Consider the following 14835-nt stretch of genomic DNA (forward strand, 5'->3'; position numbering starts at 1 on the left):
ATATTTGAATGCTTATTATGGGCAGCTCATTACATAATGGAAACAGAAAATAAGCACTTCCTGCAAGGTAGTGACCTCAGTCCAAAGTTCTCTTTAGTTGAGATTTTTCCCATTCTATTGTGCATCCCTGTTCTATTTCTGGTAGTTTATAGTAGGAAATACTAGATTTCTTAAACATGAAGTATTGCTGTTCCATGGCTGTTCCATCAACCCTTTCGTATGTCGAAAACTGAGTTAGTTACTTAAATATAAATACAGACAGATTTGGATTCTGGCTACTTCTATAGTTTGTCAGCTACAGAGACTTAATTCTTTTGTCATGCTGCTGTGAACAGAAACCTGGAGACTCATTCAGTGCATATGCACTCAGTGAACTGTCATGGAATTACCTAGATCTGTGTTCACAAGGGGGAAACACAGCAGGCCAAAAAGGCAAAAGGGGGGGGAGATGGAAACATTTACTAACATATTTACTAAATATGGCATGAGAATGCAAGATAACATAATATAATACAATATAATTGGAATTGAGGCTAATAAATCAAATAAACTGTGGGACAGAGTGTCTGAAACTGAGAGCCCTACTCTGATTTGAATGCAAAAGGTCTGGGAGCACACCCACACACTGCCAGGCAGAGAGAGTGAGAGTCCCATGACCTGCGGGTCTTACCTTCCCTCTGAACACGAAGTCCTCTGGGGTAAGTAGTTACCTTCTGAAAGCCAGCTATTTGGAGAACAGGCAGTCCATGGAAGTGGGGCATTAGCTCTTTAACTCCCAGTGCTTCGCATGATGTGGAATACTGAGAACAAAAATCATAAAACCAGGACATTCCACCCTGTAGAGTCAAAATAATACAAGTGTATAGTTGTAATTACAGAGTAAATAGCCAGAGAGTATCTAAGAAAAGACTCACCAGTGCTGAGGCTTTCAGTTGAGATGGATGCTCGTCACAGAAACTCCACAAAGGAGCATCTCCATACATCTCCAGAAAGGGATGCTGCCTTTAGTGGTGGAATTACCTTCACCTGTGCTCCTGCAGCTGACTCATTGCTTTGCCTCAGATGGTTAAACAGGTTCAGGCTGTGATCAGTTTCCCTTACATACCCCTTAATCCGCATCACTACATCATGCTTAATATACACATACAAGCAAACAGTAATTAACATGCATTATGCACACACATATCCATATACATATATGTACATGGAATCACTGACTGCACTCCCCCAACAAATTCCCTTGTGGTACACACTGAACATCCCCATCTTTCTGCATTACCCACCAAGTGCACCCAGGTCCCTGTGCGAAAGCAGTTCCACAGAGAGGTTTGCCCTTTCCTGAGGTTGGAAGGACCCAAACTGCTTTTCCAACATGTTTGTTATGTGTACCACAGGGACCTTACCTCCCTCTACAGTACGTAGGAAGCTGGATTGGGCAGAACTACTGCAACTGATAGATCCTAAAGTGTTAACCAACCAGGTGGCTGCTGCAAAACGCATCTCCCAACACTGATTCCAACAAACCATTGTACTGTTTGATTTCACTAGAAGCTGGTGCATGATAGGGGATGTGATAAACGCACTCAGTTCTGTGATCTTTGGCCCAAGTATTTACAAGAGAATTTTTGAAATGAGTCCCAGCATCTGACTTGGTTCTTTCTGTGGTGCCATGTCACCATAGGTTGTTCCTCAAGACCCAATAGGGTGTTTCAGGCAGTAGCATGGGATACTGCATGAGTTTCAAGCCACCCAGTGGTTGCCTCCACCATGGTGAGCATCTACATGGCACACCTTTACAACCATATTTTTTACTTGGGCAGCAACATTCCACAGCTCAAATAGGTTTATCTTTCTTTGCTAGTTTTGTTCCCACTGCTGTAACCACCCCCATAAGGCACTTGCCATCATCTGTGAACCAGTATACAGATAAAGCACTGGCCATATTCCCTGCCAGCAAATATTCTCTGGTTTTGGAGAAGGTTTCTTCCACAAAACATAAATGGGGAAGGTGGAGATGCCAGGAATTGAACCAGGGACCTCATACATGCAAAGCATACACTCTACCACTGAGCTACATCCCCACCCACATAAGCAGCAGGTAATCAACCAAATTCTTCCTTAATTAACTTTGCAATATAATTTATATAGCAACATTACAGTGTTCAAAGTCACACTACCGCAATGAAAAAGCACTGACACCGCATGAGAAACTGAGAGTAATTTACATTAAGGAAGAAATGAATAACTCCTGTAGTAAGACAACAGTGATTTTTTCCTCACACAGTTACACCACGCAGCACCAAACACAACATCACATGCAATAAACAACCAGCATACTGTTATTTAATGTTCACAAAGCACAGCTGGAAATAAAGGTATATCCAATTTTAGCAGTGTCTAATTAAGTTCCATGTCTTTAAAACACATACCCCACTGTAACCAACATTACACAGAGGTGGTTAAGCCCAGGCATGCCCCTCACTGGGGCTTCACCCAGTGCAGCATTAGCACAGGTGGCTGATTAGGTGGGTATTTGGGGCTGAGGCACATCCACCTGCCCACATTGGAATGCTTTAATTTGCATCCACTGTGGCAAGTTCTCCCCATCACACCCTATGTTCTTTGTCAAGTCACAGCTGAAGGGCCTCTTGCTCAAGGAACGCAGCCCGAATTCTTCTGACAGCCAGGTTGGATTAGGGCGATTCACTTAATGAATCAGACAGAACATACCCTACATCAGCCTGTGTTGCTCTGTGCTGCTCAGAAACTTAATTTTGTAAAGAACTCTCAAATTCTACTCTCGTGGGTCGCAGTCATTTCATTTTGCCCTTGCCTTGGGCTGATTAATGCAAATTAAATCTCATGCCAGTCAGCTCGAGCAATCTGCACAGGGCACAGGCATTCAGAAGCTCCACTAGAAGGCAGAACTGTTGTTACCAGTTACTTATGACTTCAGAAAAGGTCAGAAATCAAACTGTATCAATATTTGAAAGAAAGAATGAAAAAAAGCCTTGAACTTCAAACACATTCATCTTACATTGAAAAGCACAAGTGAAAAATCAAGGTGGATTACTTAGGAGTTGTATCCAAGTACAGTACATGTCCAAATAAAAACACTTTAAGTGTACAACAATTCTGTCTTTAAAAGAACGGATCCCTGTAAGAAGAGCCAGGAATGTACTCAGTTATTTCCAGAAAATGGCCAACTTAAACAGCACACAATGACAGCATTTCCCCTGGCTGAAAAGAAAATGGAATATGTTTCATGGCTATTTACTACACTGCTCCTAAATTGAGTCCATGTTCTGGGCTAGTATTTCAGCTAAGTCTTGTAATCAGCTCAGTCCTCTCTCCTTATATTCAATAATAATTCCAGGCAGAGACAGGAAGTTTGTTTTATTTAAATAAAAAAATATTGCCCTGGGTTTCTCTGTTGCATAAAATTATGTTCTACTTAACTAACATCCAAATCTTGTAGTGCTAAATGCAGAATCACATGTGAGGCACACTAGAACACAGCAGACCTATGGTGCTGTGCAGAAGATTATCCCACAGTGTGCTTTCCACAGTCAGACTGCACACTCATTTGGAATAACCAGAATGCTAAATTGGGAGCAACTTGTGTTTTCTGAACTTAATCTGACAATTTCAGATCAAAGCTCTATCCCTATTAACTTTGGGAACATGGGACCTTTCCCTCTTTTCTAAGTAGGGATGTGTATAGTTGTAATTACAAAATAAATGGATAAGCAGAGGGTATCAATGAAAGACTCACCAGTGCTGAGGCTTCCAGTTGAAACTTACCACAAAGGAGCAACCTCCAAAAAGAGATGGTACCTTAGTGGTGGTCAGCCTTTAAATGGGATCTAGGAGAGCTGAAGTCATACTCCAGCCCTTCCAGGAGCACAGCTGAATTACCTTCACCTGTGCTCCCACAGCTGACTCGTCACTTGCCTCAGATGGTTAATCAGAGGTTCAGGCTGTGATCAACAGTTTCCCTTACAGGATTTAAGACTGTGGATTCAGCAGAGGCTGATACTGGAGTATTGCATTATACTATGTGTATTAACAAGGGATATTAATGTTTTAACTGGCTAGTCTCAACACTCATAGTTAATTGGGAAATTCAATCTGTCATGGGTTTGGTTTCCCCACAGTACCTAGTTCCAATAAATACTCTGGTGCCATCAGAAATTACATTGCATAAGTCTCTATTAAACAAAACATTTCAAGATGTAAAACCTTAAAAAGAATATTGTACTTCCTGCAGAGGCTGTCCCCTGAAAATTAGATTGGGTCGGTCCAATTTGTTAAGTATAATTTGAGATACCTAGCCTGAGCAAAGCGCTTTGTCATCTGACTACTTGAAACAACACATCAGAGGAAACAAGGTGAACTACAGAGGGTCTTCAGTCAGAAGAAGAATCACCCAGGTATCAGGCGTTTCACATTTGTCACTGTGGCCATGAAACAGCCTCCTTTGAGCTGACTGACTTTAATTTAGCCCATGCTCATCACCCGGTGCCCAGCTTCTACACAGGCGCATCCACTAAGCGTGAGAGCCAGAGAGTGGGAGGGCAGGGTGACAAAGGGCAAGGCCAAGATAATCCACTTTGGATCTGAAGTTCAGCTCTAAAGGCTTGATGTGAAAATATACACAGCTACTGCCTGCTCTGTGTGCTGTGTAATTAAAAACAAGGCTCTACCATTTGGAGCTGGGAAAATTTCCTCACTCCTGCACTGGTTGTTAGGTTTTTTTTCTTTAGTATCTCACCATTTATTAAAGGTGCAATGGGAACGTCTTCAGTGTTTGACTTGGAGTTACAAAGAAGGGAGACTCTGAAAGGAGGAACCATTAGGCCTGAGTGAGCTGGATGAGGGCTCAGGGGTTAACAAAGCAATTGTGGGCAGCCATCAGGCAGAGAGGGTAGCAAAGATGCTGGACACAAACAGGTGATAAAAGCCGATAAGAGAGATGACAAAATTAAGAAAATAAAGAACACCGTTATAAAGATTTATAGATCAGCTAAAGCAGAGCAAAATAAATGAAAACAAACACTGATAAAATAGAAATGGGGCATCAGCCATATAAACAGATAGGAAACTTCAATGCTTCTGTGTAGTACTATGACACTGCTTTGTTTACACCAGCATTGACCTTTTGCTCCCAAAGAAGTTTATTAACCATCTTGGTCTTTCTTTGTGTTGCTTTACTCATCAAGAGAAAGTTGTACAGGGTTGATACTGATGAATGGCTATTTCAGAAAGTCAAGTTATCCTTGACTAGATGCAGATGGCCTAGTAAAAAATGAATGCTGCCAGCAGACATTGTCTTTATCAGTAGTAAAAGTTCAGCAGGGACTAGACTTCCTCATCTCTGGCCAGAGAAACCCAGCCTTCTGTTTCAGCACCATATCACATATTGTCCTAATGAATTCTCGTAACACACTGCAGCCCAGATAAATATGCTTGTATTAATGGGTTTTGGCAGTCTGGGGCATGGTACAGAATTGACACAAGTGTTTGGATTCTGCCTGAAGCAGACACTAGGAATTTACCCAGCTTAGAAATACTAGACTGTTGTTAGGTTGTTTGTCATGTGTGCTGACCTTCAGTATTGCACGCCACAGTTCACTCTCATTGGACTGCCTTCATAAAGGGGAAGTATGCAGCAGGCCTGAAGCTCATGGCAGAGGAAGAAAGCAGCTCTGTCACTAGGAAGTTTCATCCATCCTGCAGCAGTACGAGCACTAATCTGGGATCCTATTTCTAGCAGCCCAGTAGACAGTACTCATTGCAGGTAATTCAAATCCTGCTGCCATGCGGCTCTTGCCTTTCTCTGATCCCATTTATTCTTCCTGCCAGTAACAGAAAGAAAGTGAGGGAAAGGAGCAGTGAGTGATTTATGGTGAACTCCCCTTCAGAGCATGAAGCAGCATTCTAGGCAACCTCAAGGACAGCAGGATCTTGGCCTTCAAAGAAGGCCCCAGGCAATACCAGAGACAATTAGAGACCAGATCTTAAAAGCTGTAATTCTCAGTAGCCACCCAGGTCCACTTGGAGAAAGGCTGCGAAACCAGCGACAGCACAACGCTCGGAATACTGAAACTCTTTTTGAGCTGTGTTACGTGATATTCTTCAGCTCCCACTGCTGCTTGCAAGCACTGTAACTGTTGCAAGTTAGGAAATTCCATCAGCGGCAGCGGGTGTTCCCAGAAATGCAGCTGCCCTATAAACAAGGAAACCTTCCCGGCTGAGCCACCTAGTGTCTGAAAATGAAAAAGCTTCCAAGTTCTTTGTTGGGCTGGGTTTCTTAGCAAGCAGCAGATAAAAACCTCTTTATTTGCATTTACAGTGTACCTTTGCTGCGGCACGAGGCCCATAACTTAAGCTAAAAAGCTCAGTGATGTAGCTAAAAGTGTCAGAGACCCTTCCAGGAGGGAACATTAAGCAGATGTGTTTCCTAGTACAAAAGTACTAGTAGAGCACATTCACAGGGACACGCGATTTCCCAATAAACTCTGGAGCAGGATTTCTTTCCAGGCAATGGGGTTAATTATTTAATTATTTAATTATTTAATTATTTATTAAGCTGTGTTTTTCAACATTTCACTCATATGAATGGGAGTTCTGGGGCATGACTCAGAGGGGAATGAGACATAAAAAGAAACAGCCTGAAAATAAATACTGTTGTGTTTCCCTCTTGCACCACCACACTAAGGAGGTTCCGTGCTCTGTGTGTTTCTTTAATCCTCTGGCACCAAGAGAGTGTGTTTCATGCTGGGGAAGGGCACCTAGTTTTATATGAGATCCATCCAACAATACATGCCAGGATGATTGGGCAGATCTTTCCTTTACTGTTCATCTTATTTTTGTAGATTAAGATCTCAAGATTTTGCAGATTAAGCTTTGCAAGAGTTAACCAGGATATAAGCAGCCTGTTTCACATTAAAAACAAACAAACAGACAGACAGAAAAACAGTGATGCTATTAAATAATATTTACACCTACGCGATATGCACTTATTCATCAGGATTAAATAAGCCTTGCCTGGGACTGTACTTTTATCATTCAAGATGTTCAGTGCCTTTAAACAAGTGAATAAACAAGTGCATTTGAACCCCTTGCCTATGGCCTGCAAGCTCTTTATGGCAGCATTTCCCTGAGCTTCCTACAGTCCCTAGGCCAAGACCTGCCCATGTTAAGTGTGGCTTCCACAAGAATAACACCTTTCAGACCACCCTCAACACTCAGAACCCTTTCAGGATTCAAAGCTGGCATTTCTGACTGGATTTCACACTCTATGGAAAACTGTACTTTAATTAATTGATGCTTTGGCTTATATTTAATGGCCATGCTTATCTTGGTTCCCTCACTGCCATTATTTAAGAACCTATCTGTGCTGGTGGAGCCACATCAGCTCATCGGTGCAGAGAGTTGGAAGGGTCCTTAAAGATTATCTAGCTGATGGCCAAACCAAGCACTTAAAACCCAGCTTCATCAGGCTGCTATTTGAAGCCACGGAAGTTCTGCCAGGATATTTTATGGGAATTGACAGAGGCTGTGCTGGCAACGTCAACGTGAAAGTATGCAGCTTAGTACAAGCAGAGAAGAACATAATCTCTGTATATTTTGTCTTTGACTCATTTGAATCATATTCTAGCCAGTCCTGTTGTTTCCTATATTACAAGTAGTCTCTCACGAAAACTAAAAACAAAAGTTGTGTTGTGGGGGTTGTTTTGTTTTTCCCTTTTGGTGTCTCTGTATGAGCTCTGCGCTGATAACTTACCACAAAACAAGCTGCTCAGGTAGGAGCTCCTCAAAAATCAGCTTTTTTAGCAAGTCTGCCAGGACATCTCAGTAGTGAACCCAAAGGCAGCAGCAACAGCCCATGCACCTGAGAGTAAAACTGTTGCTACCTGCCAGGCTCAGCTCCCTCTCAGACTGCTCTGCCAGCTTCCCATCACCCCTCATGGGACACTGCAGACAGCCCTGGTACATCTGTCTCCCCAGAACACCCATAGCCACCCTGCTCCTCGCCTTGGATGGGCTTCGGAGCCCTCTCCAAGCGATTGGCCCACCATGCCTGTCCTCTGAGTTATCTCAGCTCTACCCCCGGTTTTGTCACTGTATCCTTCAATCCTCTCGCTCCCCATAAAAGTGTCTAGCTGTCTCTTAAACTCACTTTACCATTTGCTTCTTTGACCTCACTTGGCAACTTATCCTTGTGTTTATTATTTGAGGTGGAATAGTTCTGGCTACATTCCTGGTTTTACTCTTAATTGTCTAATTTTTAGAACGGTGTCAGTGGGGTTGGGATTGGGGTTTGTTTTGTTGTGTGTTGCTTTTTGATTAAACTCACCACTTTTGTGACCAGATCTTCAGTTTCAGTAGGCTCCTTTGTGTCATCTGGACTTCCAGTAACTAAAAGGATCCTAACGAATCTTTTATTGGATCTTCCCAAATATTGCAGCTGGATCTTCTTGTCCATTCATGCCATTCTGAACTGCGTGCACTGCCTTTAATGACATCTTTGTTAACTCGTGGAGGGAGCGGTTTCCTAAAGTGTGGAAGAGTTCCCCAGCCTGACACTGGGTAATTCCCCCTGCCCATTCTTGCCCCCATGTACAGGGCAAGGCTTGAGCAGGGCTCGAGCAGGACTAGGCAGCACAGGTCTGACCATCCTCTGACAGTGCACCTCTGCCAGCTGGCTGCCTTTGTGTACCCACCTCACTAGGTGCAGGCAGCTCCGAAGTGTAGAGCTGCAGGTATCTTCTTGGAGGCCCTCAGTCCACCCCAAAGCCTTAGACTGGATTTACTGACAGATCACACTGATGACTGGAAAACACTGCATGTGATACAATTTTCTCAGTGCCTGCCTGCAGAAGGAGAGGGAGGAAGAAACACTCATTTAAAGCACCCACCTGTGTCTTCAGGACCCATCCTCAGTAGCCGTAGGGTTGGTTGGTGAAGCAGTTTAATGAATCCTACTAACATCCTGGAACAGATAGGCTAAATTGGATTGGTTTCTAAAATGAACAAGTTGCCTAAACCACTGTGGAAAGAGAAACAAAGAGCTCCTCTCTGCAAGTCCTCCGCTTCCCTTGGAGGAATGATTGACAATAGGAGTGCCTTTGTGTTGTTCACTTTACAGCAGCAAAGTAATATCTTGGGATGTACTTTTTGGTCACTGCAGTCAGTATTCTTAAAGAATATGGCACGCACCAAGAGTACAGTCAGGTGGTTACAGTCTAGGCACGTTCGGTCTTAAGTTTTTAGCAAGCAGAGAGGACACTTGGTTGGATTCATCTACCTTGAAAAAATTGGTGCAAAGGTATCCTTGATTCTTGGCTGACAACATAAGAAAGAACTGACATCATGTTCCCTTTCCTACCCAACATGTATTGTCCCTCATGAAGTGACAAGAAGAAAACTAAGACTGTAAAATGACTAGGAATAAGAATAAAAAAGACCTTCTAAACGTCACCGTTGTCTTCACTGTAGTCGTAGCATGGGAGGACGTAATGAGCATTGAGCAACTGAGCAGCAGCAAGTGCTTTCATTGGAAAAGGGGCGACAGCAAAAACGAAGGGACATACTCTGTCATTCATCACCCCACACTTCATTTTTTGTCGCCGTTTACCGTTATTATTTGGCATGCCGTTCACCAAGCAGAACAAGTATGGATGTAGTTATTTACTGGTCACTGGAAGCCTGGTCTATGCTGCAGCGGAGCTTTGGTTATATTTCACCAAAGATAGTTTTATTTATGTTTGACTAATGCAGGCACAACTGGAGGCTGATTTTTCTTTTTTTGTCTTTTAGTGTAAACACTGCAGGCAGCTCTCTACTTTGGGTGCAGGCTGAAGAACATTGTTTCCTAGTTGCAGAACACTGCTGGGTAAATCAGAGGACATAGTTATTATGACTGAACTTCTCTCTCAAGAAAGAAGGAGTTGCTTTATTTTTTAATTCCGTGCAGTTTTATATACACCATTTACTCCAAATATTTGATGTTTGCCACACTTGTTATGAGTTTCTCCAGAGAGATGCTGTCTTTTGGCAGCAAAAGATAAAGTTGACTGATACAAATGAGTCACAGTACCCCAACAGTAATTAACAGTGATGCAATACCCCAGCGAAAAAGAGGACTTGAAGAATTAACTGTTGAGTTTTCTTGACGATGCAGCTGCACTTTAAGAGAGAAAGCTCGACCCATCATAGAACTCCATTGTGTACATTAGAGAAAAAAGCTTGGCAAGATACATTAAAGATTTTTGCTAAAGAGATACAAATATTTTGCAAGGTCAAAGGGCTCTCAGGCAGGCTGTACTTACTTCCAAAGAAAAGCAGGCAGTATGACAAAGAAACAATCATTTTTTGTTATCTCCATTTTCACACTTCATCATGTAAGAAGGACTGTCTTTTTCAACCTGCTGAACTGATTTAAGCCGCCCTAACTCTAAGTTAACTTTCAAGTAAAAGTCACTGCACAGCATCCTAATCTTAGAAGTTATCTGCACTTATGTTTTCAGCACAGTTCTACAGAAGGCCAATACTTCTATTTATAAAGTGGATTTTACTGTCCCTTGAAGTTCGTATACAAATCTTAGAGGTTTAAAGAAAAGGAAGAGTTTTGTAAAAAGACGAACGATTGAAGCAACTGTTTTACAGCACAATATGAAACTTGACACTGTTTTCTGCTGCCAGTATGATTCCCAAGTGAGATGGATAAATTGTGGTCAAGACCTGGACAGGTTAACTAGTGGTCATCAGTGCTGGTGGTACCTTTATATACAAAAAAAAAAAAAAGAAAAAAAGAAAAAAAGAAAAAAAAAAAAAAAAGGATTCTATTGGACAGGGCATTTGAAATTTAATACCAGACATGAAACAAGACATCTGTTGGACTCCCATTTGTTTCACTTCGAATGGGCTTTAATTGAAAGCTCAGTGAAAAATGCAGGTTACATTCTTAGTGTTATCAATAGTTTGTAACAGCAACAACATCAGAACAGTGATGCATCTAATATTTATACAGTTTCTAATTTTAGATGTCTAAGAGCAATACATTATCAGATATATATATATATACACACAATTTCAAGCAATTAAAAGTAAATAATAAACCCCTCCTCCCAGAACCCTGAAACAATATATTTCCTTACACTAATAATGTCTTTTTCACATATACTTGACAAAGAGTCTTTTTAAGTTACTTATCTTAAGAGTAATCTGTTAATGGAGATCCTGGACCAGCCCCATTAAAAGTTCAGTTTTAAGTTTATACAGCTTGCTAAGCCACATAACCAGTGTGGCTTTACATTGTAAACAAATCCCAAATGTCTACAATGATTGGAATCACTTTTGTGTAAAGGAGATCTGTGCATCTCGTGATGGAATAAATTTAAAACAAATACATCGAAACAGAAAGAGAGGGGGAGAAATAGGGTTGATTGATGAATAAAACAGTGGGTTGATCTGTGAAATTCAGAAGCATTGCTTCCATGTTCAAAAAGCTTGCCCTTTGGCAGTACGACTACGGAGTTTACAAGTATTCCACGTGATGTTTCCATTTCATCCCATGAGGACAGCAATTGGAAACTTCAGCGTGTGCACCAAAGTAGTAAGCGTGAAGCTTACCTACAGCAGGCACTGATCACCCTACCCATGGAGGGACTAAAAAGAGCACAGTAAAATGTACCTAGAACAGCTCAAGCAAAAATAAAACCAGAAAACTGGAAACACCTAGAGAATGTAAGAATAGCTTAGAGCAATCCTGAAACTGCGGTAATCTTGCTCATTTTTTAATAAAAATGCAAATAAAAATCTTTTGAAGTTATTGGATAGGAAATTCTGTTAAGTCCAAATGGAAGCTGAGCAGAATCCTACTGTTTAGTTAACTTGTGTCAAATGGGATGCGAAGACAGCTGCAGCTTTCTGACAGAGGTGATCGAAGATGGCTGATAAAGTCTGCAGTAGCTCATAATGTCCCATCTGGTTTATTCACTTGTTTGAAATGCCTAAAGGGCCAACTGCAGTTTAGTCATGTTCCTCTGGTGCATGTTGTGATGACGGACTAATTCATCAGACCTGGCAAATTTTTTTTGACAGCTGGGCCATCGGCAACTGAAAGGCTTTTCACCTGTTAACAAAACACCCTGTTATTAACTGGGAAGACAGCTTGCCTAGGACATTGCTATTTCTTCTCTTCCTGCAGCTCTGGGAGAAACTAGGCTGATCTCCATCAGGAAAGGTGTGCTGGGCCATCCCAAGAGGGTGTGAGTATGCCCTCAATTACTGCTCACTTCAGCACCCAGTGCTTTCTTACAGCTTGCTCTGCTGATGTTTAGCCACAGCCTTTGCAGGTGAGGCACAGCATTCTGCAGCGGATCATTCCTGAAGACAGGCCCATACTGGACATCCTGGGGCCGCATATACGTTACTCTCAATTCTTGGATGAACCAGCTTAAAAGTAACTGGCACCTACAGAAGCTTTGGTCACAGCTTTGACCAGGAGAATCGTGATTATTTAGAGCTTGAACTCTAGTCAAGAATTTTTCCTGCAGGTTCAATAAGTTTTGCCCAAAGTTATTTGAAATTATGATGGTGAGGGTGGTGAGGGTGAGTGAAGCAACAATTTGCTGAGCCAGACTGAAAGTTTCCCATTACTGCCTAAATAGATTCCTTTCTACAGGAGATTTTAAAGGACCGGAATACTTAGTATTTTTATTACATTCCCACGAGTATAAATAATAGCCGCTAAAAATGACCCCAAACAAAGTGCTTGCGATTTTGACAAGAAATGCCATCACCTTTTTACAGTTTAATCTGCTGTCTCGATTCTCTACAACATTATGTGGAATTTCAGGCCTTGTGTCTGATGCTGCAGGAATGCTGCTGGAATGCTTTCATTAGCTCAGAGCAGTGCCCGGTGACTCCTGTTCCTTTTAGACTTGCCTCGTCTTCCCCCCAGCTCAAGATAGATGTGGGTTTTTATAGTAGGTTCAGCTCTGGGATGGGACTCTTCCATGCTGTCTTACACACCTCGTGCTCTCCATCTCAGGACACAATGGGGTAAGGGTAGTACGAGCTCCCCCAACCATCTTCTTCCCTTCTTTGCCTCACCCTTTGTACATTTCACAAACATCCAAATTCAGGCAAAAATGAATCTGGGAGTGGCACCAATGTTTTGTATTTCTGTTTGCAAAATCCCATGCAATAAACAGGTCACATAAAGCAGGAGAATCTATGTAAAATCAACTTCATCCACGTGACATATATGCTGGCAAAAGCATCAACCATCTCACATGGGTGCATAAAACAGTGTAGGGCAAAGCCGATCTGGTCAGAGCTACTGATAAAAATCACAGAATATACCAAGTGGTCTTCTTTCACTTCAGGAGCATTTGCAATCATCCTGTGAGCTGATGTGAGCTGTGGCCAAATTTTCACCCATCTATCAGCACAAAAGCAGCATGCAGGTTTGCTGTTTCACAAGCAGCGTGATTGCCCACTCACAACAGGGGCAACCATCTATTAATTCTGGTCTGGGCACAAACTACCTTATGCAGTTTCCCTGTATGGATACCAGAAATCACTTCTTGATTGCTAAAAATGCATATAGATGTGTGGGGCTTTTCTTTTGGATTCTTTTGTTGCTTTTTTACAGCAAAGACTGCTTTTACAGTAAACTTGCTGGTGGAGACAAGAGAGCAAATAGTTGAAAAACTGACTGACTTACATTTAATCCCACAACAGATAAAAGTTACTTGCACTATGCTTCATCAAAATTTAGCACAAAACAAGTTAACAAGTTAATTAGGTATTTTGTTGCAAGACTTAGAGAATGTAAAAAGAAAGGAAGGAAGCTACAGGGCAAGATGGACATGAAGAATCACCAGCCATCATTCGTGCTTGTTCCTCTCAGGTTAGGTATGTTTTACAGTCAAAAGAGAACAACATCCAGCTTGCCAATGGGAGCATCATCACAGCAGGAGCAACTGGGCTGCAGAGCTCGTGCAGAACCTGAGCTAGAAGGGCTATGAGGCTATCAGCGCTCAAGTGCAACTGCTTTCAGCAACAAAGGCAGCATGGGCTTGGATTGCATGAAGCAAGGGAGAACTAGAAAAGGGAGGTTAGTTTCACTGGAGAGAGCAATTCTTCACTGATTTAGCTGGCCTAGGGTAAAAAAGTTACTGAAGTCAGGAGAGTACGGAGTCCTTCCATGAATTAGCAGAGCAGCTAGTGGTAAAATCTGAAGGGGAATGTAGTTTCTCCTAACTTCCTAACATGTGGTAACCACTGCCATTTTGTCTCCATGAGAATGTTACCTCTTGATGATTAAGAAAATATCTTTCTTCGTGCACATGCACCAAACCCAGGTCCTACAGTTCACCATGAGCTACACAGAGAACTGAGATATGCTCTTTATCTTCTGCAAGTTGCAAATGCTGATATTGCCACTGCTTGATGTATTTATCCAGCTGGTGCCACAGAAAATGCCATTATCCTTAGATTGTTTCCTTTATGAAAATGTTATTTATTTTTGCAAGTCTTTAATATGTGTTTTTTACGGTCATGAAGAGAAGAAAGAATCCTTAGCAGAGGAAAAAGGATTTTCAAGCTCCTGGTCAATCAGTAGAGAAACTGAATCTAAAAGTTTAAGCTCAGTATGGAAAATACTGTGATGTCTAATAACATGACAAAATGCTTGGTAAACAATTGCTTCATAAAAATACTGCCTATGCAGTGGAAGGGAACAGAAAGTGTCAGTTCACAAGAACAACTCTAAAACTTAAAATACAAATGACGCTGCAGTTGCTTCTTAATGGTGTT

At 41.9% G+C, this 14835-nt stretch overlaps 1 protein-coding gene and 1 non-coding gene across 15 annotated transcripts in view; both read right to left on the reverse strand.

Annotated features, from left to right (window-relative positions):
• Window positions 1-2009: 2009 nt before the first annotated feature.
• On the reverse strand, window positions 2010-2081 carry TRNAA-UGC (transfer RNA alanine (anticodon UGC)). Its single transcript has one exon. It is a non-coding gene; the product is annotated as a tRNA-Ala (tRNA).
• A 7992-nt stretch (window positions 2082-10073) lies between these two features.
• WT1 (WT1 transcription factor) overlaps window positions 10074-14835 on the reverse strand; it is a 68464-nt gene continuing 63702 nt past the window's right edge. For 5 of the 14 annotated variants that reach the window (XM_072338916.1, XM_072338917.1, XM_072338919.1 and 2 more), the window contains one exon: window positions 10885-12142. In XM_072338916.1, coding sequence (XP_072195017.1) covers window positions 12021-12142 — 122 coding nt within the window. In that variant the 3' untranslated portion in view covers window positions 10885-12020. Of the gene's footprint in view, window positions 10789-10884; window positions 12143-14835 lie in introns of those variants that run through there. The other 9 variants (XM_072338911.1, XM_072338908.1, XM_072338915.1 and 6 more) reach the window with 7 other exon arrangements.

Source organism: Excalfactoria chinensis, chromosome 5 (assembly GCF_039878825.1).
Source record: "Excalfactoria chinensis isolate bCotChi1 chromosome 5, bCotChi1.hap2, whole genome shotgun sequence".
NCBI classification, from domain to species: domain Eukaryota; kingdom Metazoa; phylum Chordata; class Aves; order Galliformes; family Phasianidae; genus Excalfactoria; species Excalfactoria chinensis.